General features: G+C 63.5%; 10 protein-coding genes and 1 non-coding gene across 11 annotated transcripts; 5 read left to right on the top strand and 6 right to left on the bottom strand.

The window, feature by feature from the left end:
- Window positions 1-1,830: 1,830 nt before the first annotated feature.
- On the bottom strand, window positions 1,831-5,104 carry Q8F55_002041 (uncharacterized protein; the record flags this gene model as incomplete). The annotated part of the gene is made up of 7 exons (XM_069350649.1): window positions 1,831-2,238; window positions 2,285-2,458; window positions 2,508-2,714; window positions 3,139-4,327; window positions 4,365-4,430; window positions 4,466-5,047; window positions 5,088-5,104. The coding sequence occupies 7 exons, from the start codon at window positions 5,102-5,104 to the stop codon at window positions 1,831-1,833; spliced, it is 2,643 nt and encodes an 880-aa protein (XP_069211035.1).
- A 630-nt stretch (window positions 5,105-5,734) lies between these two features.
- On the bottom strand, window positions 5,735-7,011 carry Q8F55_002040 (uncharacterized protein; the record flags this gene model as incomplete). The annotated part of the gene is made up of 3 exons (XM_069350648.1): window positions 5,735-5,879; window positions 5,941-6,418; window positions 6,471-7,011. The coding sequence occupies 3 exons, from the start codon at window positions 7,009-7,011 to the stop codon at window positions 5,735-5,737; spliced, it is 1,164 nt and encodes a 387-aa protein (XP_069211034.1).
- Window positions 7,012-7,449: 438 nt separating this feature from the next.
- Window positions 7,450-8,313, top strand: RPL43 (60S ribosomal protein eL43; the record flags this gene model as incomplete). The annotated part of the gene is made up of 4 exons (XM_069350647.1): window positions 7,450-7,452; window positions 7,941-8,011; window positions 8,060-8,117; window positions 8,167-8,313. The coding sequence occupies 4 exons, from the start codon at window positions 7,450-7,452 to the stop codon at window positions 8,311-8,313; spliced, it is 279 nt and encodes a 92-aa protein (XP_069211033.1).
- Window positions 8,314-9,002: 689 nt separating this feature from the next.
- Q8F55_002038 (uncharacterized protein) lies at window positions 9,003-11,741 on the top strand (the record flags this gene model as incomplete). Its single annotated transcript, XM_069350646.1, has 5 exons — window positions 9,003-9,050; window positions 9,123-9,402; window positions 9,677-9,791; window positions 9,827-10,382; window positions 10,482-11,741. 5 exons carry the CDS (start codon window positions 9,003-9,005, stop codon window positions 11,739-11,741), a joined length of 2,259 nt encoding a protein of 752 aa, XP_069211032.1.
- A 328-nt stretch (window positions 11,742-12,069) lies between these two features.
- TOM40 (translocase of outer mitochondrial membrane) lies at window positions 12,070-13,520 on the bottom strand (the record flags this gene model as incomplete). The annotated part of the gene is made up of 3 exons (XM_069350645.1): window positions 12,070-12,777; window positions 12,855-13,102; window positions 13,304-13,520. 3 exons carry the CDS (start codon window positions 13,518-13,520, stop codon window positions 12,070-12,072), a joined length of 1,173 nt encoding a protein of 390 aa, XP_069211031.1.
- Window positions 13,521-13,745: 225 nt separating this feature from the next.
- Window positions 13,746-14,471, top strand: Q8F55_002036 (uncharacterized protein; the record flags this gene model as incomplete). Its single annotated transcript, XM_069350644.1, has 1 exon — window positions 13,746-14,471. The coding sequence occupies one exon, from the start codon at window positions 13,746-13,748 to the stop codon at window positions 14,469-14,471; it is 726 nt and encodes a 241-aa protein (XP_069211030.1).
- Window positions 14,472-14,793: 322 nt separating this feature from the next.
- Q8F55_002035 (uncharacterized protein) lies at window positions 14,794-18,685 on the bottom strand (the record flags this gene model as incomplete). Its single annotated transcript, XM_069350643.1, has 5 exons — window positions 14,794-17,708; window positions 17,803-18,049; window positions 18,091-18,213; window positions 18,256-18,323; window positions 18,373-18,685. 5 exons carry the CDS (start codon window positions 18,683-18,685, stop codon window positions 14,794-14,796), a joined length of 3,666 nt encoding a protein of 1,221 aa, XP_069211029.1.
- Window positions 18,686-19,737: 1,052 nt separating this feature from the next.
- On the top strand, window positions 19,738-19,820 carry Q8F55_002034. Its single transcript has one exon. It is a non-coding gene; the product is annotated as a tRNA-Thr (tRNA).
- Window positions 19,821-20,157: 337 nt separating this feature from the next.
- On the bottom strand, window positions 20,158-21,820 carry CAP1 (F-actin-capping protein subunit alpha; the record flags this gene model as incomplete). Its single annotated transcript, XM_069350642.1, has 7 exons — window positions 20,158-20,254; window positions 20,295-20,461; window positions 20,501-21,346; window positions 21,383-21,481; window positions 21,517-21,644; window positions 21,694-21,707; window positions 21,744-21,820. 7 exons carry the CDS (start codon window positions 21,818-21,820, stop codon window positions 20,158-20,160), a joined length of 1,428 nt encoding a protein of 475 aa, XP_069211028.1.
- Window positions 21,821-22,119: 299 nt separating this feature from the next.
- On the top strand, window positions 22,120-22,553 carry Q8F55_002032 (uncharacterized protein; the record flags this gene model as incomplete). The annotated part of the gene is made up of 4 exons (XM_069350641.1): window positions 22,120-22,134; window positions 22,242-22,322; window positions 22,368-22,432; window positions 22,478-22,553. 4 exons carry the CDS (start codon window positions 22,120-22,122, stop codon window positions 22,551-22,553), a joined length of 237 nt encoding a protein of 78 aa, XP_069211027.1.
- Window positions 22,554-22,891: 338 nt separating this feature from the next.
- On the bottom strand, window positions 22,892-24,800 carry Q8F55_002031 (uncharacterized protein; the record flags this gene model as incomplete). The annotated part of the gene is made up of 6 exons (XM_069350640.1): window positions 22,892-23,543; window positions 23,584-23,764; window positions 23,799-23,999; window positions 24,035-24,171; window positions 24,409-24,481; window positions 24,518-24,800. The coding sequence occupies 6 exons, from the start codon at window positions 24,798-24,800 to the stop codon at window positions 22,892-22,894; spliced, it is 1,527 nt and encodes a 508-aa protein (XP_069211026.1).
- Window positions 24,801-25,024: the final 224 nt, after the last annotated feature.

Genomic DNA, 25,024 nt, shown 5'->3' with positions numbered 1-25,024 from the left:
TCGGGCTGGAGGCGTTTGCCCAGGTCGGGGAACCGGGGACGGGAAAGAAGTTGCGCCGGTTGCCGTCGTTGGACTGGGTTGGAATGAGCCCATTGGAGCCGCCTGCTGGACAGGCGAGGCTGTTGACAGCGCGGGTGGGGTCATTGTAACGTCTGGTGAGGGAGACTCCACTGAGGTGAGGTCGATAAAGTCGTCCGTCCTAATCGCAGTTGCAGCCTGCCGAGGCGCGGAGGGTATTGCGGCGGGCCCCACGGGCTCACTTGTTGGCTGTGGCTGGGCCGAGGAGCTCGACTGGGCGTTAATCTGGACAGGTGGCTCTGTGGCAGAGTGCACAGGTGCTGCGATCGACGCAGGTGCTGACTCCAAAGGACTGTTCAAAGGTGCGGAACCCTCACTTCCACTTGGTCGGTTCTCTGGTGAAATGTCGGATGTTCGCGAGCCCGCGTGCTTCGCCCTCTGCATGAACGAGTTGAGGGTGAGTTTGGGAGGGGCCGTGCTCGCCTCGGTTGGAGTTGGTGTCTGCGCGGCTGGGGAGGGAAGCGTCGTGCTCGGCGCCGCGATGGCTGTGGACTGAGGTGTTTGCACTCGAGGAGGTGCTTGCGATGACGGCGCCGCTACGGGTGGGGGGACGGTAATGGCCGATGGAGGAGGGTGGGGGCCGCTGGACACAGGCGTCGAGGTGACCCAGGTCGGTCCGGTATGTACCGCTCCAGCTCTTGGGACAGTGTCAGACGAAGAGGTGTTGGCTGACTGGGCAGTTGCGAGCCCCGAAGCTGGAGGGGGCGGCGGCGCATGGGCCGCTGGGTTGTTGAGTGGTTCCATGGCAGCGGTCTGTGCCGACATGCGAGTGGCGTGTGGGCGGGGTTTGGTGCGGTGCGGAGCGCGGAGACACGAGACTGGCCAGGCTGGTCAAGGGCGAGCGATTGCGCTGCCGGGCGCCGACGGCGAGGAAGGCAGGGAAGGTGTCGCTGTGAGCGAGGGAAGACGGCTCGCTGGGATCTGGCGTGAGATGGGGCACAGCGGGGTCACTCACGCCGCGCTGCCCGCACGCTTGGTCAAGAGGGGCTGTCAGTGGGGCTGGAGAGTGAGCGATAGAGCCTTGGTGGCGACGAGTGAGTTGAGGCGTGAATGAGAAAGAGTAGAGAGGAAAGATACAACGACGACGACAACAACAACACACACCTCATCCGTCATGAATCTCACTTGCAAGTGACGGCATAGGCGGGGGGGGCGAGTGGAGGTTTAGGGTTACGTAATGTGACGCCGAGCCACACTCCCCAGACTCATCCCTCCTGCACTTGAGCATGTCAAGACGAAAGCAAAACAAGATCATTCCCTTGGAAAAGGAGATTGAAGGTATGGGATTCCAGGCGTCCGAAGTGAATGAATAGTAGTGTACTGGGCCAAGGTAGACTGACCAACTTGCCTGACACAGGTAGGTGTCCAGGTGCCACACCGCCGAGTCGTGGCGGTCTGAAGACCTCTGACCGTGGGGACTGTCGCTTGGCGAGGTCGTTGGGGAGAGAAGACGCACCGTCACTGGTAGCGCCGCTACATTCGCCAGAGGCAACATTGTCGCGACTTGAAACACGCAAGCGGTAGGCAGCTATAGGCAGAAAACAAAAACAAGAAAAGCCTTTCGAGCTCATTGCCTCTCGTCTCCGCGGGCGCTCTGACAATCTTGGATGCTCCTTTCGATTATTTGATGTTCCTTTCGATACCATATGAATCCCATAAATGCTAACTACAGCGAACCTCGGCCCTCTCATGCCACCCACGCCCGACCCACAGCAGCCACATGCCCCATCTTGCCGGGCCCAACAGAATCGATCACACTTGGTATCCAAGTGCCTTGAGCCACGCCACCTGAGTGGGAGTGGGGTATGAGATGAGTTTGTTGTACGCCCTGCTGTGCAGGACGGCGGCTGCGGTAGCCGACGGATTGTTCTGGCGGGCCACGAGGGCCTCGAGCAAGAAGACGATTGCGAGGCGACTAACGGACGGCGATCCGTCCGCGGGGCACGGCAGTGAGGCGTCGACGTAGAAGAGGGCGTTGAGCAGCGAGATCGGGTCGCCTTCGGGGTGAGACAGGTCGTTTCGCTCAGCCAGGTTGACACGAGCGACCGCGGCCGCCGAGCTGAACATGTCGACAATGGCCGGCGGGCGAAGAGCGAGGTGGTGCACCAGTCTGGCGGGTCGTGTCGCCGGGTCGCCCAGCTCGCGAACGCAAGCGACCACCTACGAGCGTTAGTTGGCTGTGGTCGCCAGATCGAGACCCGCTCACCTCGCCGGCAGTGCGCTCTCCGAGAGGCTCGCCAAACTGGAGCGCGACCACACGAGCCATGCCCAGTAAGAGGACTGGCAGCTGGCGGGCTCGCTCCTCGGCCAACTGGCCCTCCACGGCGGCCAGCTTGTCCTGCACGGCGGCGAGGTCTCGCCTGAACGCGATCCCCTCAGCCTGCCCAACTCCATCAGCATGCGATCGTTCGCCACACGGACCAACTCACTCGGAACGAGTCTGAGGGGATGCGAGAGTCGCCTGGGCCTGCGACGAAGCGACGCGTGCCATCGGCGCTGGGCGAAAACTCGTTGTGGAAGTCGATGTGCTGGCCGAGCGCCGCTTGCAGAGGCGGCGTGAGCCGGCCCGTCTTCGGGACGTCGGCGGGGACAGGGGTCATTTGTCCAAACACCTGCACCGTGTCGAACGCCGGGGTCTGCAAGATCTCTGGTGACGCCAGAGTGGAAGATGTCGAGGCTGGCGGTGGAGGTCGGAGGGAGCTGCCGCGTGTAGTCGCAGGTGCCGCCAAGCGCTGCGCATAGCTCAACCGCTGTGGCTGGCTGCTTGCGTCCTGGGGTGACTGAGACATTTTGTGGGTGAGTGAGAGGGCAAGACCACGATTGCGTCCTTGTTACATGCACCACGCCAAAGGGCTGAGACGACAGCACGACATGTCGACACTGCGCCCTGCATGCTTGGAACAAAGAGAGAACCACTGATCATCACGACGCCCAGATGCCACACTACAACAAGCCGGCCCATGCCATCCACGCCCGACCCGTAGCCGCCACGTACCGCGCCTTGCCAGGCCCAACAGAATCAGTCTCGATCAAGCCGCCTCGGCAGCGAACCTCGCGCACCGTCTCGTCCATCACGTTCAGCACGGTTCCAATTCCAGCGCGCACGGCTGTAGGAAGCTCGACGATACTCGACGCCGTGTCGGCCCTCGTCTCGTCGAATCCCTCGAGCAGCTTGAGCACGGCTGGTGGCGGAATAATGTTGCGCCCCAATGGGAACAGGGCCCCGGCCAGCTCTTGCGTGCAGGAGAAGCTCGAAAGAGGCACAAACATGCGCCCGAGACGCCTGTCCTTGGCAACCTCGGAGGCCGCACGCACATGGGCCATGGCGATCCCAGTCCTCCTCGCGCTCTGGATGGTGTGGGCCCGGAGGAGCTCGAGAACCGGTGACGCCGGCGTGAGCGGCGGCGAGTCCTTGATCGCATCGGGGTGAACAGAGGATGACCACGCGAGCGCCGCTACGGGTTTTGTGCAGTGTGCTGGGTTGGCGGGGTTGGTGAGCACCGACCACGACAGATAGCACACGGCCGACGCCAAACTGCCGTACACGGCGCTGGCGTACGCCTCGAGATGTTTGGGCGTAAGGATTGGAAGATGCGCCTCGAGGTCGAACGCCGGGTCGCGCATCTTGTCCACGAGCGAGTGCCCGTCCTCGGGCGCGAAGCATGCCTCGACATGCAGGCCCTTGGCGTACTCGACAAAGGGGTGGACAGGCACGAGGCGCGGCACGACGTACGAGAAGACGTGGAAAGCGGCGTGGTCTTCAGCACGAATGTGTGGAATCGTCGCAAGGGTGAACACCATCTCGAATGGCGAGGTGTCCTCCTCGTACATTTGCACCAGGTGCAGCTTGATGGCCGAGAGCGTTCGTCGCTGAGCCGGCGAGGGCACCGAGGTCGACGACGAGCCGTCCATACTGGCCGCCTTGGGGTCGGTGACCAAGCGGCGTGTGACTCTGCACCAGCCCGCGATGGCGACCAGCGGGATGTGCATCTCGCGCGGGAATGCGAGGATCCACGCGCGGACATTGCCGTCGAGGGAGCGTTCCACCTCGGTCAAGTTGTGAAGCAATCGGGTGTCGACGGCTGGCGGGTGAATCGCCACACTGAGCAAGAGCTTGCAGTGGTCTTTGATGTCGTCTGGAGGGCATGGCGGCAGGCTCGGACTAAGGACCAACAGCGCGTGGAGGTGGGCGACCAGAGTCGAGAACAGGATAATAGCATAAGCAGGGCATCCGACCTGCACCAAACGCCTTGTTCATCAGCAATCGATCGCGCACACGAACTCACCCGATGGCCTCCGGTAAGGCGCCCCACGAAAGCGCGTACCACGGTCTTTCGGCAGGCTGGACCAGACTGACGCGTCAGTGACATCCTGGAGTCGTACCCACCCATCGGCTACCACCTGCCACAGAGTTCCGGCCACAAGCGCCCACGTGTCCGTCCAGGTGAGCTTTGCACCGGCAAACGCGAGGACAGTGATGGCCGGGGCAACCCAGACAAGGGTACACGCCGCCTGGTGGCTGGCCCCCGAGTCGCCCGACGCCGCGTCGCACACATGGAAGAGGGCGACACCGATGACGGCGGCCCAGATTGCTGCCGTGCGGGGGCGGCGCTCGAGTGTGGTGACGGCCGCGTTGTCGTTTGGTTTCAGCTGGGGCGTCCTAGTTGCGGTGCGCGGCGGCGCGGTGGGGAACGGTACGAGGCGGAACTGCGAGGCGGCACGGTGGAGGAGAAGCAGGGCGGCGGCGGAGAATGTCGCGCCGAGCACGTCGAGGCACACGGTGGCCAGTGTCTGTGTGTTGGTGCGTGGGTCACCAGAGGCACTGCCCACCTCTTTGCCGGGTTGCCTGCCTAGCGCGGCGGTGCATGCGAGCACGAGACCGCCGAGAAAGGTGGGCACGTCGCGTCGTCCGAGAAGGGGCCTGCAGAGGAGCAAGAGGGCGAGGGCGGGCACCAGGGTGACTGCTAACCTGGTCTGTGAGCTCTTTGGAGTTGGATGACGTTCCTTACCTTGTCCAAGTCAGCATTGTGTCGACGGGTGGTGCCCCCTTGCCTAGTCCATGTGCAAGGGTTGAAGAGGCGAGTTGAGAGAGGAATGAATGAGAGAGATAGAGGGATGTTGGGTTGATAGAAGCAAGGCAGAGTGGACGTGTATGCCTGCAGCAGGCAGTTGTAGCAGTGGCCAGAGCCGCCATAGCCAGGCTTTGAGATTCCTCGATGCCATCAAAATGACGTCGGACAAAGGGCTCAAATACAAATATCAGGCACGAGTCAATGGGTCGCGACACGCGTACAAAGTGGGCACCCAGTCGCCATCTGTCCCGAGTCAGCAAAGCGGGTAGCCAGCATACACATGCACAACCAGTACCAGTCCTGCCGCGACGCGACCCAGAACATGACATGTCTCGACCCCCGTCCGTCCGTCCGTCCATCCGTCGGTCCCCACCCACGCAGCCACACCACCCTCCAACCACTCCCCAAGCAATATGTTTTACATTGGTACAGATGAATGTACACCCTCGAGTGCGTCCAATACGGGTCTCCTCTACGACTAAAGACTATTTTGGTGGTTTGGTGTGTATGCGTTTGTTGGAAAATGCCTAGAGAACGGTCATGTACGTCCCTGCTTGTAGAATGGTAGCACAGTCTACCCATGCCTAGTGACGAGCCATGCTAGGAGTCCTGATCAGAGTAAGGAACTCTTCACGCGTCTTCTGTTGCGTCCTGAAGCAGCCCAGCATAGTCGACGTGACAGTCGTCGCGCCAGGCTTCTGGACACCGCGCATCGACATGCACATGTGGCTAAGGGGGTGCGGGTGCGGTTAGCGACAGTACCCGCCAGGGCAAGGTTTATGCCACTCACGTCGCCTCCATTACGACTGCGACACCGCGAGGTCTAATCGCCTCCATAATCGCCAGCGCGACCTGCTTCGTAAGTCGCTCCTGGACCTGGAGACGGCGAGAAAAGGTCTCGGCAATGCGTGCGAGTTTTGACAGGCCAAGCACGAGCTTGTTCGGGATGTAGCCGATCGAAATCTTGCCGGTAAACGGGACCATGTGGTGCTCGCACAACGAGAAGACGTCAATGTCGCGGACAATGACCATCTCCTCGTGGTCCTCGGCAAACACGGCGTCGTTGATCACCTCGGTCAGTCGCTCCTCGTAGCCCTTGGTCATCCACATGAGCGCCTTGGCGTAGCGCTCAGGAGTGCGCTGCAGGCCCTCACGGTCGGGGTCCTCGCCAATGCACTCGAGAACCGTGCGGATCGCGGCTGCGAGCACCTCGACGTTGGCCGCCTTCTCGGCCGGCGTGGCGTTGAGGCGAATGAGCGAGCCCTTGGCTGGAGAGGGGCGTTAGCACGCAGATCCACTAGCAGCACGCTGCCCACGCACCAGGGAAGCCGAGGCCCTCGGCGTCGGCGATACCGCTAGCTGGGACGGCTGCAGCAGCGGGCGGCGCAGCGACCGGCTCCTTGAGCGCGTTGCGGACCTCGTCGTTGAGCTTTGCGTCCTCCTCAGCCTCGACGTCTGCGTCGTCGGTAACCTGGGCGGCGATCGCAGGGGACCTGACGTGCGCGCCGGTCCCGGTCGGCGTCGACGCGCCACTCTGAGGACGGAAGCCGTAGCCCTCGCGCGGGGTACGCGGGTAGATGACGCGGGGGTGGGCGTCCTTGGACGACGCAGAGGCGGTAGGGGCCGCAGTAGCAGCAGCAGTAGCGGGCGGGGCCGCGGGGGACGACGATGCGCCAATGTCGAGCCCGCGCATCTTGGCATACGCATCGTCGAGGACCGATGTCGCGGGCGGACTGCGTGCGTTGCCCGACTGGCGGCCGCGCTCCCATGATCCGACAGACGCCTCGGACAGCGCAGAGAGGTTGGCCATGTTGGGCACCTGGACGGGCTTTCCGCCAGTGTTGGAGGACTGGCCAGACATGGTGTGTGCAATGAATTGTTGTGGTAGTCTTTGTGATGTCCGATGGCATCGCACCACCACCACCCCACCACTGGACCCACCAGTCGGCCCACAAACGACGCCGCCGAATTCTATGACTCGTCTGGACTCGTTGGCTGCTTGCGTGCCCGACTCACAAACGAGCGCCGTAATCAGACATTTGAGTCACGTGACTACATTCTCGTGACGTAATCTGTTGCCACGTGGATGCCACTCCGGCGTTTCGACTCTTCGGCGTTACGAAGACTTTTGGTTCCGCTTCAAAGTCGATTTGAGGGGCTCGCAGGTTGAGGGCGCTGTATGCTGGGTGGGCGAGCCCTGGCTGGCAGGCAGCTGGCAGGCGACACTGGCCGTGGCTTTCGACGTCTTTGGCCGTCGTCGAGCTTGCTCTATCCATCAAGTCCAACCAACCTAGACAAAATGGTGAGCATGGTCTCGGACAGCGACAGCGACAGCGACAACGACAACGGCGGACACGACGGCATTGGGATACCTCGGCCCACGGCGACGACCATCCCAACTGCGATGGAACCTCGATAAAAGTTGAAGGCGGCCGGACGACTGTTCCCAGGGGTCGTCGACAATTTTGTTCGGCGTGGATGGGGGGTCGCCGACGACGATGGCGGGTCTCGAGACGACGATGGGAGCTGCTCGTCGATGATGCGTCGACGTGCATTGCGCTGGACCCACCACGGCAGCTTGTCTCCCACGTCTTGCGACCTCGCAATTGCGAGGCGCTGCGAAACCTCGAACTCGGCGTCACTGGACGACCACCCATCCCTCCCCATCCTTCGACACCCCCTCCTCTCCCCCGACCACCGCCGCGCCGACCCGCTATCCCAATGCCGTCGGCCGCCCCGCGTCGCTGTCCTTCCACCACTGCCCGAGGCAGACACTGACCTCGTTCCCAGACCAAGCGCACTAAGAAGGTCGGAGTCACTGGAAAGTACGGTACCCGTTACGGTGCTTCGCTCCGTAAGACGTGAGTCTGCTGGATAGATTACTTGCGACACGCGCTGACATCCTCCAGCGTCAAGAAGATGGAAATCACCCAGCACTCCCGCTACGCTTGCCCCTCGTGCGGCAAGGTGAGCTTTCTCGCACCCACCCCAAAGTCCACTCACTGACTGTCCCCAGAACGCCGTCAAGCGTACCGCTGTTGGCATCTGGAAGTGCAAGGGCTGCTCCAAGCAGTACGCCGGCGGTGCTTACACCCTCGGCACACCCGCTGCCGCCACTGTCCGCTCCACCATCCGTCGTCTCCGTGAGGTCGTTGACGCTTAAGCGTTGAGGCTTGTCATACAGCATGTACGGTTGGACTGGATAGGATGTATAGCATTACCAGAAGTTGGGCGGAGGGGGAGGAGGAAGGCGAGGGGGAGAGTTGCGGGTTGGGTGCGTGCGAGAGGGTCAAGCGAGCGGCAATGCTTCGTGCCAGGCATGGGGACCTGGTGCAGGTGCTGCTGCCCTGCTGCTCGCATGATCTCGGTCTCGTCAGATCTGGTCGCAGTACACTGTGCTTGCTTGCAGCCGTCGTGCGCTTTGCTCGCTGCTCGCTACTTGGGTGCTTGCGCTCGTGCCGGCAGAAGAAGAATTAAAAACCAGTGTAGATAGGCCTGCCACACCACGTGGCCATCATACTAGGCGCACGCGCATAAACCCTCGGGATTGTTTATGGCTGATAGCGGTTGTGGGCGCTGGCGCGTGACGCGCGATTTATATAATGGGTGGTATTATTATACTTGGACGGGTGAGTGAGCCAAGTTTGGCCAGCAGCCGCCGTCACCGCGCAGCCGCCGCCGCCGCCGCCGTCCTTGTCCGCGGCTCGACTGGACTATGGAGGCACGCGGATTCCTCAAACCTCGACCATCAACTTCCCTCCTTCCCTCAATCAATCGCACGCACGCAAGCATCCTCCATTCCCCAGGCCGGGCGAAACTAGGTCTCCTCGTTCACAATTCACGAGCACGACAATGCCCAGAGCCGCGGTGGGCTCATCCACGGTGCTCGGCCCAGCAGCAGTAAGGTCCCCCCCCCCCCCCCGGCCTCCCAGATCCCTTCCCCCCCCTTTTCAACACTGACTCAACCAACAGCCTCCAGATGGGCCTCCTCAGCAGCGCTCGGAAGCCGAGTCTGGCTCTCACTCGACGCAGCAGCCCATCTCCACGGCGCCCATAGTCGACCTCGCGTCCTTTGTGGCCACGTACACGGCAGCACAGAGCTCAGCTCGTGGCTCGGCCCCGGAACATCCGATCCCGATGGCTGGCACGTCAACGTCAGACCACGCCAACGCCAACTCTACCAGCGCTCCACCAGAGACCCATGTGCTGAACGGACGACCCGACCTTCCGCGCAACGGCTCCACCAGCAGCAGTACGCAACAACGCTCCCAAATCGCGCCAACAGAAAGTGGCGCCAGTGGTCCAACGGAAGACCATGACAACCTGCGGTCCGTAAGCGCTCCGGCTGTCGACGGGGGCGGCGATCGCCACTCGACACCAAGCGCCGCGAACGAGAGCGAGGATGGTGAAGTCAAGCTTGTCAGGGGACGCCCTGTTCTCCCACGAGAGGAGATGCTTGCGCGCCGACGAGCCCGAAACAAGCAGTCTGGTGGGTGTGCAGCGCGTGGTACGTCTAACGACCGCAGCGCAGAATTCGAGGCAAAAGCGCAAGGAGGAGTACGACTATCTCCAGGCCAACTTGGACCGCAAGGACAGTGAAATCGAGCTGCTGCAGAAGCGCTGCACCCATCTAGAGCAATAGTGGGTGGACGGGGTTGAAAGCCTCTGACCCACAGTGTGCGGAAGCTGCAGAGCGCGCTCACGGACGGCGGGCTTCAGGTGCCCAAAGAACCACATTTCGGACGGACAACACTCCCAGCGCAGCCTATGCCGCCCGCCCCTGGGCCGCAGAAGCTTGCGAAACAACAGGCTGCCAAGCTTGTGGCGGACACGGTGGCGGCTGCGTCGGCGATCCCTGGTGTCCGCCAGATCCGTCCTCTGGCATCCGGAAGCTCTCGACCCGCCGGCACCGCGGCTCCGTCGCCTTCTGCTCGACTACCCGCGTCACCAACCCATGCCCCTGCCCGCCAGCCATTGCATGTGTATCGGGGGGAGCATCCTGCCAGCAGCATTGCCGACGGGGACGCCGCACTTCTTAGGTCGTCGGAAAGGCGACCGCCGAACGCTGCGGATCCCCGCCTCGCTTCGCTGAATGGGACCGGTGCTTCATCATCTGCACTCCCGGAGCACGCTACCGGGGTGGCAGAGAGGACCACACCGCGGTCTGCTGTCCCACCACCTGATGTCCCGAGCCTTGCCACTTCCAAGAAGAAGACGCGCCCCAATCACGAGGTACGCGTCGTCTCAACGCTCCCAACCGTACGCGTCGTCTCGACGCTCCCGACTACACACAGGGACATGGCTGGGCCCAGCACAATGCTGATGGCACAGCGCGACAAGCGACCGGGGTTGTCAGGACGCATGGAGCGACCGGGGTTGTCCGGACGCATGGAAGCCTCGGGGTCGGGTCGAGGACGCCTAGACGTCCACGAGCACGTGCAAACCCGACACCCGAGGGAGGCGCAGCGGCCTCGTCCAACCGATCTGGAGGCAATTGTGCTCCCTACCAGCCCCCCTCCCCTCCCGTCCATGCTCCAGGACGCTCCGCCAAGTGCAAGCTCCCATACACGATCTGCCCACTCATCCCGTACGCGTGGTGTCGACGGAGGTGCCGGGCCTGGGCATGGACCTGCCAGTACGAGAAAGCTGTGGCAGACCAGTGCGACCCAGAGGCCACCAGCACCGAATACGTACGCCTACCAACAGCAGCCTGAATCGTCTCGTTCCAATGCTGGTTTCCAGTCCGCCCCGCCGTTTGCCTCCCCGGCCTCAGAGGCTCGCTTTGTTCCGTTTGTCTTCAACCGCACCCGCAGCCAGGGTAGCGAGGCCGAGCAACATCCCATGTCTGGCGATGAGTCGGGATACGACGACTACGAAGAGTATGATGGGTACAGCAGCAACCGCGGGTACCCTCATGCAGGGGGCTCAGCAGGTCCGCCCGTCGGCTATGCGCCTGGTGTGCCAACAATTGCCTTCCCGCCAGACTCGTTGGTGCCAGCGCCCTTCGCAGCGGCCGCGCCGTCGTCATACCTGCCCGACACACTCACTCACCTGTATCCCGGTGGCGTCTTCTCGGGCGGGGACGACTTGGACGCGCTGTCCATCTCTGCCCTCTTCAACATTGAGGACTGGGGCGGTGACGACAATGACGACGAGTTTGTGCCGCCCTCCTCGCCGCCAAAGGAGGACGACAGCGACTTTGAGGAGGAGACGCCAGGCGTGCGGCACAAGCGCCGTCGCTTGCATGACGAGCGCGCGGACAACGAAGACGATGATGACAACGACGACGATGACGACGACGACATGAACATTGCAGAGGACGAAGAGGAGGACCTGTTCCAGCCCATCGAGGACGTGCCGGTGCCAATGGAGCAGCTGTACCAGGACGCGATGGACGCGCTTGGGGTGAGCTCGCGTGCCGAGCTCGCCACCGTCGTGGCCAAGATTGTCGAGACTGCCAACAAGAGCGGCGGTCCGACGACCGAGCAGGTCGAGGGCTTGCGGCGCCTCGCGTTGCTTGCCGAGGCGCAGGGGTTCTACAACTCTGCCAGTGACAAGAATCCTTCTCGCGATGATCGGTCGCAGTCGTAAAATACGTCTATAGACGCGTGTAGCATGTATATTAGCTGTGATTATTGTCCAAGTGCTGAATAGTGCATCGATGCGTTGATACAAGCGTGCAGTACGCGACGGGTCCGCTCCAGCCTCTGTTGGCTGTGCAGCATGCGCTTCTGTCCGTCCTCCTTCCTCTGGTGCCTCATCCGCGCACCCCGGCACCCCTCTACCTCGCACTCCTCCCTCGTTCACTTCAGGCCGCTGGCTGATCTACGCCCCTACACGGGTGTCCGCGCCGGGACTGGTATGTGGGCGAATAGCCCCACGACCCGCCCTCCACACTCGTCACGCGTCGTCGACGCTTTTACTGAGGGGGGATCATGCCGGCGGCGACCATCTCCTCGGGGGTCATGGTGCTCGACTCGATCATGACTCCGACGCCGAATCGCGAAGTGTTCTTGGCGTGGTCAATCTCACCACCGACAAGGAAGGCAAAGGCCGGGGTGAAGCGCTGCTCGAGCAGCATGCCGACCTTGCCGGCCGAGTCGATCTGGCCGCGGAAAGTGGCCATGCGGAACTCGTACTTGGCGCCGAGCGAGGCGAGGGCGTCACGCTTAGCGGGGCCCATGAAGGATGCGGGCTGGATGGCCGTGGTGAGGTCGAGGGCGACGTCGACCTTGTCGCTGAGCTTGTGGAAGTAGGTCGCCTGGACGTTGCCCGAGGGCTGGAGCTGGGCCGTGGCCGCCCACGAGGGGGTGAAGGGGGCGGCAGGGACCTCGGCCGTGCCGGGAGCGGGGGGGAGGAGCGACTCGGCCTTGGTGGCGGCGTCGGGCGACGACGTGTACTTGAGGAGGTACGAGGTGGCGGGGGTGAAGTCTCCAGGGGTGGTGTGCTGGATGATGGACTCGAAGCCGAGGGCGAGGCGGGGGGAGAGCGAGTGGAGGAGCGAGACAAAGTGGAGGCCAGTGCCGTCAAGGGGGGAGGGGTTGATCGTCTTGAGGTTGAGCGAGTAGTGGGGGCCGATGTGGTCGTGCTCAATCTGGAACATGGTCTGGCCGGGGGTGGATGAGAGCTGGGCGAGCACGAGCGTCAGCGAGTGCGGCGGGGCAGGAGCGACGGAGCATGGTGGCCCGCAGCAGCACGACTCACCTGTCCCTGGATCTTGGTAACGTCGCTCGCCGACCACGTCTGGTTAGCACGGAGGTTGACGCCGCCGGTGGACGGGTCCCACTGGCCGTGGAGGAACGTGTTGGCGTTGGCGAAGACTGTGCCGAGGGTGTAGTTTGACTTCTGGCCAAGCTGGAACGAGTGCGTGATCTGGAACGCGGGGTTGGGCGAGACGACCTTGGACAGGTCGGCGCGGGCTCCCTCGAAGAAGTAGTTGCTCATGAGGGTGTCTGCGAGCGGGCGAGCGAGCGCGTCAGCGCGAGCTCGCGGCGTGTGGCTAGCGGCAGCGGCAGCAGGGGCAGGGTGGCCGAGCGGGCGGGCGGGCAGTCGCCGGCGACCAAGCGGCGCAGCACATCGCATCGGCACCGCTGCCGCCTCGGCCCGCCAAAGCGCTCCGCCCCGCTAGCCTGTCAGCCAGCTCCACTACTCACTGTTGACATCGCGCGTGAGGCCCTCAACGGTGCCGGGCTGCACCAGGCCATAGTACTCCTTGAAGTTGTGGAAGCGCTCAAAGGTCGCGGCGAGCGGCTGCGCGACGGGGTGCACGAGATTCGTAAAGAAGTCGGTGTAGGGCGCCGAGGGGTGCGCGTGCTCGTGGAGCGGGGCGGGGTTGAGCTTCTCCGAGGCAGCCGCGAGCGGGGACGACATGGTGGGTGTGGGTGTGGTGGGTGTGGATTTGTGAGCGAGCGACGAGCGAGATGGTGCTTTTGGCTTTGCTCGTTCGAAAACGGTAGCACCCGCCGACGGCGAAATCTGATCCCGCTCGACGGACGTCAGCGCCGACCGACCGCGCCGGCTGCCGCTCCCACGAGGGCGGGGTTTTACTCAACGCGGCGAGAGTGGCACCCTCCACCATCATCTTTCAACAACACCATGGCCGCTCCGACAGAGGCACTGACGCTCAGCGCGACCCTGTTCCACGCCGACGTCGACGCGTGGCTGCCGGCCGGGTTCGGCGTCGAGCGCCCCGCCGCGGACAAGCAGAAGGACTGGGACGCGGCGCTGCGCTCCTCGGCAGAGCGCTCGTCCAAGCTCGGGCTGGGGCACCCGGCGCTCGACGACCCCGCGGCGCGGGCGAAGGCGGCCGGCTTGCGGGCTGGCACCGAGGCGATCGCGCGCCGGCTCAAGGCGAAGAAGGGCGACGAGGTGCTCGTGCCCGTTACTGGGGACGACGACGCCGACGACGACGAGGAATCGCGCACCAAGAGCGTCGGGAAGAAGCGCAGGGCCGACCCGTTCGCGCCCAAGCCGAAGAAGAAGAAGGCTGAGGTGGTGGAGCATCCGCTGCTCCGCCTCGGCGCGGCGCCGCCGACGGTGGCAGTGACGCCGGCCGTCGTGACGACGTCGACCAGGCCGGCGGTGCCGACGACGGCAGTCGCCAAGCCCGCCCCGCCCGCCCCTGCTCCCACCAGCCCCAAGGCGTCGCTCAAGCGCGCGCGCGACGACGAGCCAGACGTCCCCGACGCCGACGACCGCGTCGCCGCGCTCAAGGCTGCGTCCGGCGCCGCTCCCCCCGCCGCGCCAACCGAGCTCAGCAAGACGCAGCTCCGCCGCGCCAACCGCAAGAAGGCAAAGCGCAAGGCCAAGACCGACGAGTAGGCCTCCTGTGTGCTCCCTCCGACGCCCGTCGCCGAGCTCAACCACCGCCCCGACACCCCACCTCGTCACAATGTACCACTACGACCACCACACAACACACCGATAATACCCCCCGCATCGACCCAGGATCAACAATGACCCAACTCCACCCACTCCACCCCCCTCCCCCCCCCCCTCCCCCCATAGCAATAGTTCTGCATGAGCATGGCCTACGGATGCATGGTATCCCGTATGATGGGAATGGTGGAATGCTGGCGGGGTATCCCTGTGCTAGTGTGATCCGTGGTGGTATTAATGAGAGTGGGTATCTATGTGCAACGCTCTACCTCAGTCCGCCGTGCGACATGGGCAAGCTGCCTGGCGTAAACTGCCGCCCGATCATGCCACCAGTGTCGTCGTCATCGGTCTGTCGGTAGCGGCTGCTGATCTCCACGTCCTTGTTCTTGGACGAGAGGTAGCCGAGCAGGTCGCCGGCGCCAGGCACGGGCGACACGCCAGTCGACGTTGTCGTGACCGCCAGAGTGGCCGTCGTGGCAGTGCCGGGGCTGATGGGAAGGGCCGCAGAGCGCGGCTGGTCGCGCCAGCCGAGCCCAGCGTCTTCATCGTCGTCATCATCATCCTCGAGCACCTCTTCGTCGTCTGCTGGGTGGCTCAAGCCCGAGCCCTTGGCCGCGGGCGTCGTCGCTTCTGGCGCTGGCGAGCGGAAAGGGTATAGGCGTCGCGACAGGGAACCAAACATGCTCGCACCGAGCATGCTCGCGCCGATTAAGCTTGTGCCGGCCGATCCTTCCCCGCTCGAGGCAGCATTGGCCAGAGCACGGGCAGGGACAGGACGAGAGCGAAGGGGCTGGATCGGTGCCTGCGTGGCCGCATCAGCCATCGCCGCATCCAAGACGGCCGTGGAGCGGATCGACGAGTCGGACAAGCCTCGGGGGCGGAGCGTTCGCTCGAGAAGTGCTGGCCTGAAGTCGTTGGGGTCGGCACCAGGCTCGCTGCCGTCCTTTGTGGGGTCCAGCACAGCGTCGACAATCGTCGACAGTCCTGTACGGGACTTCGGGTCGTTCACAGCACGAACGGTGCGGCCGCCAGCTCCTGCAAAGATCTGGCTGCTGGCGTGGCGGACACGAGTTGGCGGGATAGGGCTGGTCGCGCCGGGCTGAGCACCAGCAAAGATTCCCAACAGGTCGCTGCGGCTGGCGCGGGAACGCTGCGGTCGCAAGGTCCCATGGGCGTTTGGCACCGACGCTCTCACGCCGTGAGCACCAGGTTTCCTTGGCGAACCGCCAGGTGGCTGCGAGACGGAGCGAGGGTGGCCACCTGGTGTTGTTGGGGCTGCCGTCGCTACGCTGGTCGTAGCTCCAGACGCCGAGAACACGTCTCCGTTGTTCGTAACAGCCACCCTTGACTTCTTCGGTGTCGCAGGCGCTGCCCGGCGGACAATGCCCGCACCGCCAAACTCGACACTGACGTGTGTTGTTGTGGCTGAGGTAGATGCTTGCTGCTTGGGAGCAGCGCGAACTGGCGCTGGGGCAGTCAAGCGGTTCGGTCGCGTGGGTGAGGCAGGAGGAGCGGGTGCTTCGACAGCCTTCACTGGTGCCGGTGCAGCAAACAACAGGTTTGTGAGTGGAGCTGCCATCCACCCAAGCCTGCTCGTCTGGGGGGACGCCTCGGCTTCCTCGTCGCGGAAGGCCTCGCGTTGGAGCTGCTTTGCAAGCTTGGGGTTGATCGTAACGTCGTTGACAACGCTTTGGAGCTCGAGGAGGTCGGTGAACACGTCCTTGAGAAGCTTGAACAGTAATGTCACTTCGCGACGGTTGACGCTGTTCAGATCGAGGAGATTGCGGAAGCGGTGGCGCAGGTCGGTAACCTCAGTTTGGAGGGCACTGATGGTCGAACGCGAGACATGGCCGACATCGCCAGGCAGATTCTGCTTCTTCAGTCGCCTGTTGAGCGTGGGCACGTCTACGCCTCGGAGACGGAGTAAAATCTTGGTTAAGTGGTCGATCAGCTCTGCGAGCGAGCCGTCCTTGCCTCGCGGCACGACCACTGTGACCTCATGGACAGATCCTGTTTCCGACTTGTCCGCAGCCGGCGTGGCCGGCGTGTCGGTGCCAACAGCTGTGTCCCGTCTTGCGTCAAACTCGGGCGAAGCGTCGGTTTGAACACCAGTCGATCGGCTCAGCAACAACAGTGTTCTGCGGCCGACGCGCTTGTGATCGGGGTAGCGGCTGGGTAGCTCGGCCATTGGGCCAGGCAGCTCCAAGTTATCGTCTTGCAAACTACGTGGCGACATCATGTTTGAAGGCAGCAGCACAGAAGCCCGCTTTCGACTGGCCTCGGAAGCACTGTCGCCAGGAGACGTCGCTTCGTCGCCACTGGTCGTAGTTGACGTGTCGAAGGAATTGCCCTCTTCTTGATCAGCACCCTCTTTGATGGATTCGCCAACGCCAAGCGCGCGCATGGTCAAAGATCTTCTGTCGCTGTGCTGTCTCGAGGGCCGAGGGCGACCAGACTTGCTCTTCGGCACACCATTGTAGGTGTACGGGATGCTGCTGCTGAAAGACCCGCGGAGGGTGCGAGGGCTTAACCGGATATCGGGGCTGATAGGGCGGCCGTTGCTGTCGACGCGAGCGAGGGGCGAGCCATCGGACACGACTTCCCCAATGGGCCCAAAGCCGAGGCCTCCCTGGACCGGCGAGGTGACGCTCACGCCCTCGGTCGTCGATGTCGACGTGAACGACGGCGCGAGCGAGCTCTGCCTTCGGTGCTCCCAGGCGCCAGTTCGGGGCATGGCAGCGCTGGCGACACGTGCGTGGGCATAGCGAGCGGTATCAGGGGTAGTCCCAACTGTGGGGTTTGATCCAGTCCGTGCGTGGCCACCCCTGGCGAGTAATGGGCGTAACTCCATCGATAGTGGGCGCGAGCGCGGGCGGGGTATTCTCTCCTCGAGCTCTTCTTTGAGAGCACGATTCTCGTCCATCGTTGAAGACAGGGTACGTGACAGCTCGGCGGCGTCGTGCTTGAGCAGAGCATTCGTGGCGACCAGGTCCTCGAGCGTGCGCTGGTACTCTGGCATCTCCGAGGGCGACTCTGCCTCAAACGTCTCGGAGAGCTCTGAATGAAGCGTTTCAAGCCTCTCCTTGGCGTTGGCCAGGAGGTCTTGGGCATCGCGCGCGCGGGCCGCCTTGGCCTCTTCGACTTCGCGTCCGGCGACAGTGAGCTTGGTCTCGAGGTCGGCTGGTGTTCGTGCGCGTCAGTGCGGATTCTCTGAAACAGTGACAACGCATTTCGTGCTTGCGCAATTTTGTGCGTCGTCACGCGACAGACTCACCGATGCGCTCCTCTGCGAGCTTGCGCCACTTGAGTTCGTCGCGGAGTCGACGCGCGTCAGCCTGCTGCAGGCTCTTGGAGTCCTCGTAGCGGCGTTCGGCGTCCTCGAGGCGGTCTTGTAACGAAGCGCCGCTCATAATAGCTGCCGTCTGCGCGTTCTTGGCAGAACGCATCTTGGCTAACTCTGAGCGAACGTGGGTGAGAGACTGCTGGGTCAAGTTCTGCGAGTGAACTGCCTGGTTGAAGCGCTGTGGTCATGTCAATCTCTGTGCTGGCCGGCCGTGCTCACCTTTTCGAGAGCATCGTGGGCACGCGACAGATCGGCAAACTTTGTCAAGTGCGTCGTGTTGGCGCGCTCAAGGTTGGCCACATGACGAAGGCTGTCCGCCAGAGCCTTGCGCTTGAGCTCGAGCTGATGATGCGTGAGCGTCCATCATGGAAGATCAGTACCCACCTGCTGCTCTGCGCGGTGGTACTTCTTCTCCAAGGCCTCGTACCGGTGGAGCAAGGCGTTGCCGATTTCTGGACCGTCAGCGCGAGCCTTCGCTTCCTTCCTCGAGCCATGACCAACCTCCACAGAGCTTGAGCTTTTCATCTACGCGGGCACGGGCGGCGAGCGTGGGGCAGTCGGAAGCAGCACCACAGCAGCAGCGGAACCCGAGATCCGGGTCCGACTCTGCGAGCCGCTCGTCGTGCATCTGGGCCAGCTGGCGCGCGATGCCATCGAGCGTTTCGGCCGTGCGCTCGAGTGTGATGCTGGCCGATGGCGAGTCTACCGACGTCGAGCGCGAGCGAGTGAGCAACGGGGGCGATGGCGACGGCGAGGAAGAGACCAGCTGTGGTCTGAGCAGCTGGTGTTGCCGCCCGAGCTGTTGTTGGGGCATGATTGTGGGGCTGTCGTCGCCAAGTGACGTGCGATCCGAGTTGGTGGGCGAGTGAGACGAGTCAGCCGGCGACGCAGTGGGGGACGATTGCGCTGGGCTGACGTCGTCGTTCATCGCCCACGGGGCAATCGGTGTGGGGACAAGCGACTTTGTTGATTGTTGATAGTGTTTGAGCAAGAGCAGACCAGAACAGGGGGGAAAAAGGTCAAGCGCGTCGTCTGCTCGATGTTGTGACGGGCGGCGGCGGCGGGCGGCTAGGGGTGTCTTTGATTTCCTGGACCGAGGCGGCGGCGTCGAAGGCGTTCGAGGCCGGACAGGTAGCCAGGTGGGTGCAGGTGGGTGGTATGGGATTAAGGGAAACCCGAGTTGGACAAGATACAGTCGGCGTATGATCAAGGGCGGAGGCGGCGGCGGCGGAGACGACGACGACGAAGACTAGTTTGTTTACACCGCCGTCATAGCAAGCGAGGTCGACAAGAGCAACAACAACATCACGTCGAGGTCGTGAACAACCCCCAACAATACATGCAACGCGAGGAGAACAACGAGCGCGCCGGCTGGCGCGGCGCGCGTGACGCCTTGCACGACGCGGCGTCACGAAACCCAAGGCAGGACATTCCGACGACCAAAACATAGGAACCACTGGCGGCAAGTTTGCCCTGTTCTTTGACGCCAACCGAGACGCCACCAGACACCAACAAGAGTGGGCAGCGCTGGCAGCGCTGGTGAGCAGGTCGTCGCGGCCGTAGTGTAGCCTCTCGCCTCGCCTCGCAGTCCGTGCACTGTTCTGGTGGCAGTCACAGACGTGGTGACCCCGCAGCTCGTCGCTCGCTCGCTCGCTCCAACCAACCAACCCCCTCGCTCGCATTGTTTTGATCGTTCCTGTCCAAAACTCCTGCACGCTCGCAAAGTTTAATCCGCCCGCCGGCTGCAGAGACGCTCGGCGTGCCTGCCGCAGCTTTTCCTGACCCACAGTGCAGGGCATCGAGGGACAGCGCTCGCCACGTGGTTGGCCTCTGCTCTTGTACGGCCTACGGACTCAAAAAATATCGGCCTTCTTAGTTCAGTGGCTAGAATTTTCCACTAGTATGGACATGCTATGGAAAGGTCACCCGTTCGATTCGGGTAGAAGGCAGATAACAAATCTTCTCTTTTGGTGTTCGTTTTGCTCGACATTTGTTTGCCCCCAAGACATGAAGGGCGCAATTATTGGCGGACCTGAGGGTTTGCAACCCGGCGCGTCCTTCTCTTCTTCCTAGTGGCTGAGCATAGTCGCGCTGGTCGCGTGCACACCTCGTCAATGGTCAATAGTAGTGAGACAGCCCCATGCCCCGCTAGTGTCCCACCGAGGCATGCAACGCGTCCGTTGAACCTGCAGGGCTGGCCAGTCCCTCGACATCAATACACAAACTGCAAACCTGCATGCTGCTGCTCTTCTAGACGCCGCAAACCGTCCCTACTTGGTCGCGTGACTATGCCTTGGTCTTGGATAGGTCAGAGCCCAAGGTGTAGCCCGAGACCTTGTCCCAGTCCACCTTCTGGCGCGTAACGGGCAGCGCGCGGCGGAGGCTTGGATAGTCAGCTCACGCGAGGCGCATGTCTCCCTTACAGTCGGAATGTCTTGTCATTCAGGTCGGCGTACACCCCGTTCAGCTCAAACTGGTACGCCGCCTCGATCTTGGAGATGGTCGTGACAATCTGCGACGCGATCGACTGGCCCGCCACCGCCTCCTTGGGGGTGGGGAACGACGCCTTGTGTTCGGTAGCGAGCTGGACCTGGGGTGTTAGTACATTTGAGCACAAGCTAACACCCACGTTGCCCTGTTCGTAGTAGTGCACATCAACGTTGATCGTGCCCTCGACGCTGCCCTCCGTGTCGACGACCCAACGTGTCCGCCAGCGGCCGGTCCAGAAGTTGGTGGGGTTGAAGCGGTTGCCGACAATCTCGAGCGTGTACGTGGGGTTGTCGACACGCTCCTGCTTGCGGACGGGCTTCGGTGGCTCGGTGGCAGCTGCCGCGGCGGTCTCCTCTGAGGCGTCCTCTTCCTTCTCGGCCTTCTCCTCGGCCTCTTCCTCCTCCTCAGCCTCCTCCTCGGCCGCATCGTCCTCAGCCACAGTGTCGAGCTCCTCCTTGAACTCCTCGACGGGGACCTTGCCCTCGACGACCTCCTCGTTGAACGCCTTCTCTCCCGCCGCCTCCTCGGCGTTCACAGCCTTCTCCTCCTCCTTCTCGAGCTCTGCCTTCTCCTCCTCGTCCTCAGCCTTCTCCTCCTTCTCGAGCTCCTCATCAATCTCCTCCTCAGCCTTGACCTCCTCGATCTCGTCGTCGAGCTCCTTCAGTCCGCCGGGGGCGTCGACCTCGTCGTCGGCCGTCAGGTCCTCCTTGGACGTCTCGACCGGCGTCGCTGGCTCCTCCTCCAGCCCACCAGCTGGCTCCTCAGCCGGCTCGGCAGGAGCAGGCACGTCAGCCACCTCGGCTGCGGCGACAGCCACCGCCTCGGGCTCAGGCTCCGGCGGCAGCAGTGGGAACTGCGAGGTCGAGACGCTCCAGTAGCCCCCTGGGAAGTGGTTGCCCGCGTATGCGCCGAGCGACTTTGACAGCTCAGCGCGGAACGCCTCCTCGGCCTCGGGGAGCTCGTATGGCTGGAAGTCGGAGGCGACCTGGCAGGTTAGCACGATGAGGTAGCGTCGACCTACCAAGTTGACGTGGTCGAACACAAAGGAGCGCTTGCCGTCGTGGTCAACGTAGCGCTCGTCCTCCTCGCCGGGCACGATGGCGGCGTGACTCAGGAGTGACTGGGGTCAGCTCGAGCCCCAGCGCTGCAACTCACGACGCGAGCGGCGGCTCCCTCCTCAGCGGCGTGCTCGACAGCGTGCAGCTGCTTGAGGTTGTAGTCGCGGAGTGCGGGACGCACGAGGGGCATCAACGCCTCGTCGTCTGAGATGATGGCGCGGATGTCTGGGGGGTCAGTTGGTGCTCGCGCTGGCAAAGTTGAGCAAGTGCGCACCATTGATGATGTCGCTGCGGGTTAGCACTCTTGGCGCGGCGCGCACTCACTTGATCTCGCCGGGAGGGCTCTGCTCGATGAACTTTACGGCGATCTTGATCCTGTCTTCGGTGGTGAGGTCTGACATTGTCGCGAGTTGGCGAGGTAAAGGGGGCCGAGGTGGTTGAAGTCGAGATGGATATGCAGGCCGCGGCTGTGCGTGCGAGCTGTGGGTGCATCGACGGGCAGGCGGCCATGACGCACGTCCACAGCCTCGCCTGTGTGAGCCTGACATTTTCCACGTGGCATGGCCGTGGGATGAGACGCTAATGCCAGCCTGACACTTCTGGGCGCGGTTTTCGTCGCGCCGCCTACACAAAGCGTGTCACATCGCACAAACAACTTTCTCCCAACTTTCCCCTCACCTACTCTACTTCAACAGACAACATGGGCGGTGGTAACGTGAGTCTGCGAGCGGGTCGGGAGTGTGTGTAGCGCGGCAGCTCTCTAGCTAGCCACACACGCCCCGCCTCCGAGCCCGCCGTCCCGAACACTGCTAACGGCCGCAGGGTGCCAAGTCGGCTCACAAGCGCGAGATGAACGCCAAGAAGGCGAACAAGGGCCCCACGTCGCAGCTCGCCTCGAACGCCGTGAGTCGCGTGCACGCCTCGCAGTGCCGTCCACTGACGCCCCAGGCCGCGCTCTCGATCCAGTGCGACGTCTGCAAGCAGGCCTTCCAGGGCACGTCGAAGCAGCCTCTGTGAGCTGAGCCAGGCGTGTGGTTGAACCCAGCTGACGCCCCCAGCCTCCAGCAGCACGTCGACTCGAAGCACTCCAAGAACACGTTCGCCCAGTGCTTCCCCAAGTTCACGGCTGCCTAATCTCGTGTCCCACAGAGCTAAGCTGTTGTCATTAGGGTTGAGGGAGTCTGCATTAGATGTTGTCTTACGCAGGGCGTGGGAGGGGGAGGGAGTGCTGGCGACGGCATTGTGGCTATGGGGTGTCGTCTGGTCGCCGAGCAGAACGAGCGCTCGAAACCGCCGCCAACCACGTGCACGCTGTGCGGGATTTATCGACCTGCGCGACTAAACACCCCTCACTCACTGCCTCACTGACAGACGCACAGCTTGCACTGACACTGTATCCGATGTATCCGACCATGCAATTGTAATCTAACTATGAACAATGAAGCCGCCTGCAGCCGGCGCTGCGAGCGGTCCTATGCCTTGGCCTCGGCGCCACCCTGCCTCACCCCCTCGCCCACCTTCTCGCCCTCCTCGGCCAGCGTCGCCTCGGACGCGGCCTCTCCCCCGTCTGCGCCCTCACCCCGCTCCTCGTCGGCCGGCCGGCCCACGCGCCTGATCGCGCGCCACACAAACGGCCAGAGCGACGTCGTGATGCCGATCAGCGCGGTGAAGCCGACAAAGATGCCGGCGTACGTGAACGTGCCGTTCGGCTGGGCCTGAATGAGCCTGCCGCTGATGACGGGCCCGATGAGCATCGGAACGGCAATCGCGCTCCAGTTCATGCCCATGCGCACGCCGATCTCGCTCACGGGCGAGATGGACGCGATAGACGCAGGAATGAGCGTGATGTACGCGCCCGACGTGTAGCCGTACAGCAGGAGGCCAAAGACGACGCCGACAGTCCCGATCGGCGTGCCGGTCCAGAGCGCGAACGCGGTTATGCTCATCGACACGCCCATGGCCGCCCACGCGTTCCAGACGCCGAAGCGGTCGGCCAGGAGGCCGCCCGTCACGCGCCCGAGGAACGCGCCGGTCTGGGTGATGACGATGGCCCAGGCCCGCACCGTGTCGTTTGTGCGGTTGCCGGCGGCGTACACCGGCGCGTTGAAGTAGGGCGTGAAGATGCTGGTGGTGTGAGTGGGAGTGTGGCTGGCCGCAGACTCACTTGAGGGCGACGAACCCCACGCCGATGACGAGACACACGTACTGCGTGTCGCGCCACGGCTTTGCGAGGTCACGCCAGGGCGGCGGCGTCTTGGGCGGGAGGCGGCTCTTCATCCACACGCACGCCGGGGCCATCATGACAAAGTTGAACGCCGCGATGATGAGCATTGCGTCGCGGAATTCTGGGGGTCAGCGCGCCCTGGGCCTACAACCCACTGAGGCGGTCGGACAGCTCCTTGATGAGGATGGGGTAGATGACGCCGCCGAGCCCGCCGCCGGCCATGATGATGCCGACGGCGGTGGAGCGGCGGCGGAGGAACCAGTGCCCTGCGATTCCGGTGGCTGGCGAGTAGATGAACGTGCCGCCGATCCCGAAGAGCATGTGCGAGAGCAGGAACTGGTAGTACACCTTGCAGACTGGGGTGAGCGGTGGCCGCGAGGCGCGCACTCACACGCGAGGGCGAGGAGCGCGCCAGACGTGACGACCACGCCGAGGACGGTGAGCGCGCGCGGGCCACGGATGTCGAACACGCGCCCGAAGAAGACGGATCCGCCGAACACCATCATGCTCTGCACTGACGCGAGCCATCTGCAAGGTCAGCGGGGAAGTGGCAGGTGGGAGGGGAGGGAAATGTGCGAGTGCCACACTCGTGCCTGCTCCACCGCACCGGCGTCCGGCGCCGGGTGGCGGCCCACACCCGACAACCATGCCGCCACCGCTACGGCCGTCGCGCCGGCACCTCGGTGAGAGGAGGCAGGCATCGGTGCTGAGTCATGTGCGCAGATAACAATTCCTCCGTGCGCGCGTGCGTGCCAAGATACTCACGCTACCGTGCTCTTCGAGGTCCCGGCCAGCTGGTGCGCGAGGTAGTATGCCTGCAGCTGGCCCATGCCAGTGACTGGGGTCAGCGAGGTCGATCTCGAGCGGCACGCACCCAGCCCGAAGATGCAGAAGATGCAGAGGAAGGAGCCAGCGACGACGAGCCACGCCTCGCGCCCTCCGTCTGGGGGCGGGCCGAGCGGCGGCGTCGAGGGGGCAGTATTTGTGCCATCGCTCGCCAGCTCGTGCTCCAGCTCCTGCTCGATCTCGCCGTCCCGGCTCGAGCGCAGCCGCGGCGAGATGGAGCGCACGAGCGCGAGCTCGGCGGCGGGGTCGTGCGCCGGCTCGGCGAGGGGGTTGTGGTGTTGTCTGGGGTGCGAGGGATGTTGGTGTGCCATGCTGTGTGGGAGCTCGAGGGATGTAGCCCCCGGCATAAGTACTTGATATGCTTTGCTCCTGATCAGCTGTTCAGGCGCTCCCGGCCACCCGGCCCCGGTGGCGTCGATAACTCGGCGCAGCAGGTGTCGCTTGGGTGGTGCAGAGCATGTGCCGCTTGGGCCCCGGCGGGCGAGCATGTCGGCCGCGGACGCGGCGGGCCAGCGCTCCGCAACGCCAAGCGGGC

This window comes from Vanrija albida (genome assembly GCF_041260175.1).
Source record: "Vanrija albida strain AlHP1 chromosome Unknown contig_2, whole genome shotgun sequence".
Taxonomy (NCBI): domain Eukaryota; kingdom Fungi; phylum Basidiomycota; class Tremellomycetes; order Trichosporonales; family Trichosporonaceae; genus Vanrija; species Vanrija albida.
This window is presented reverse-complemented; position numbering and strand designations above follow the sequence as displayed.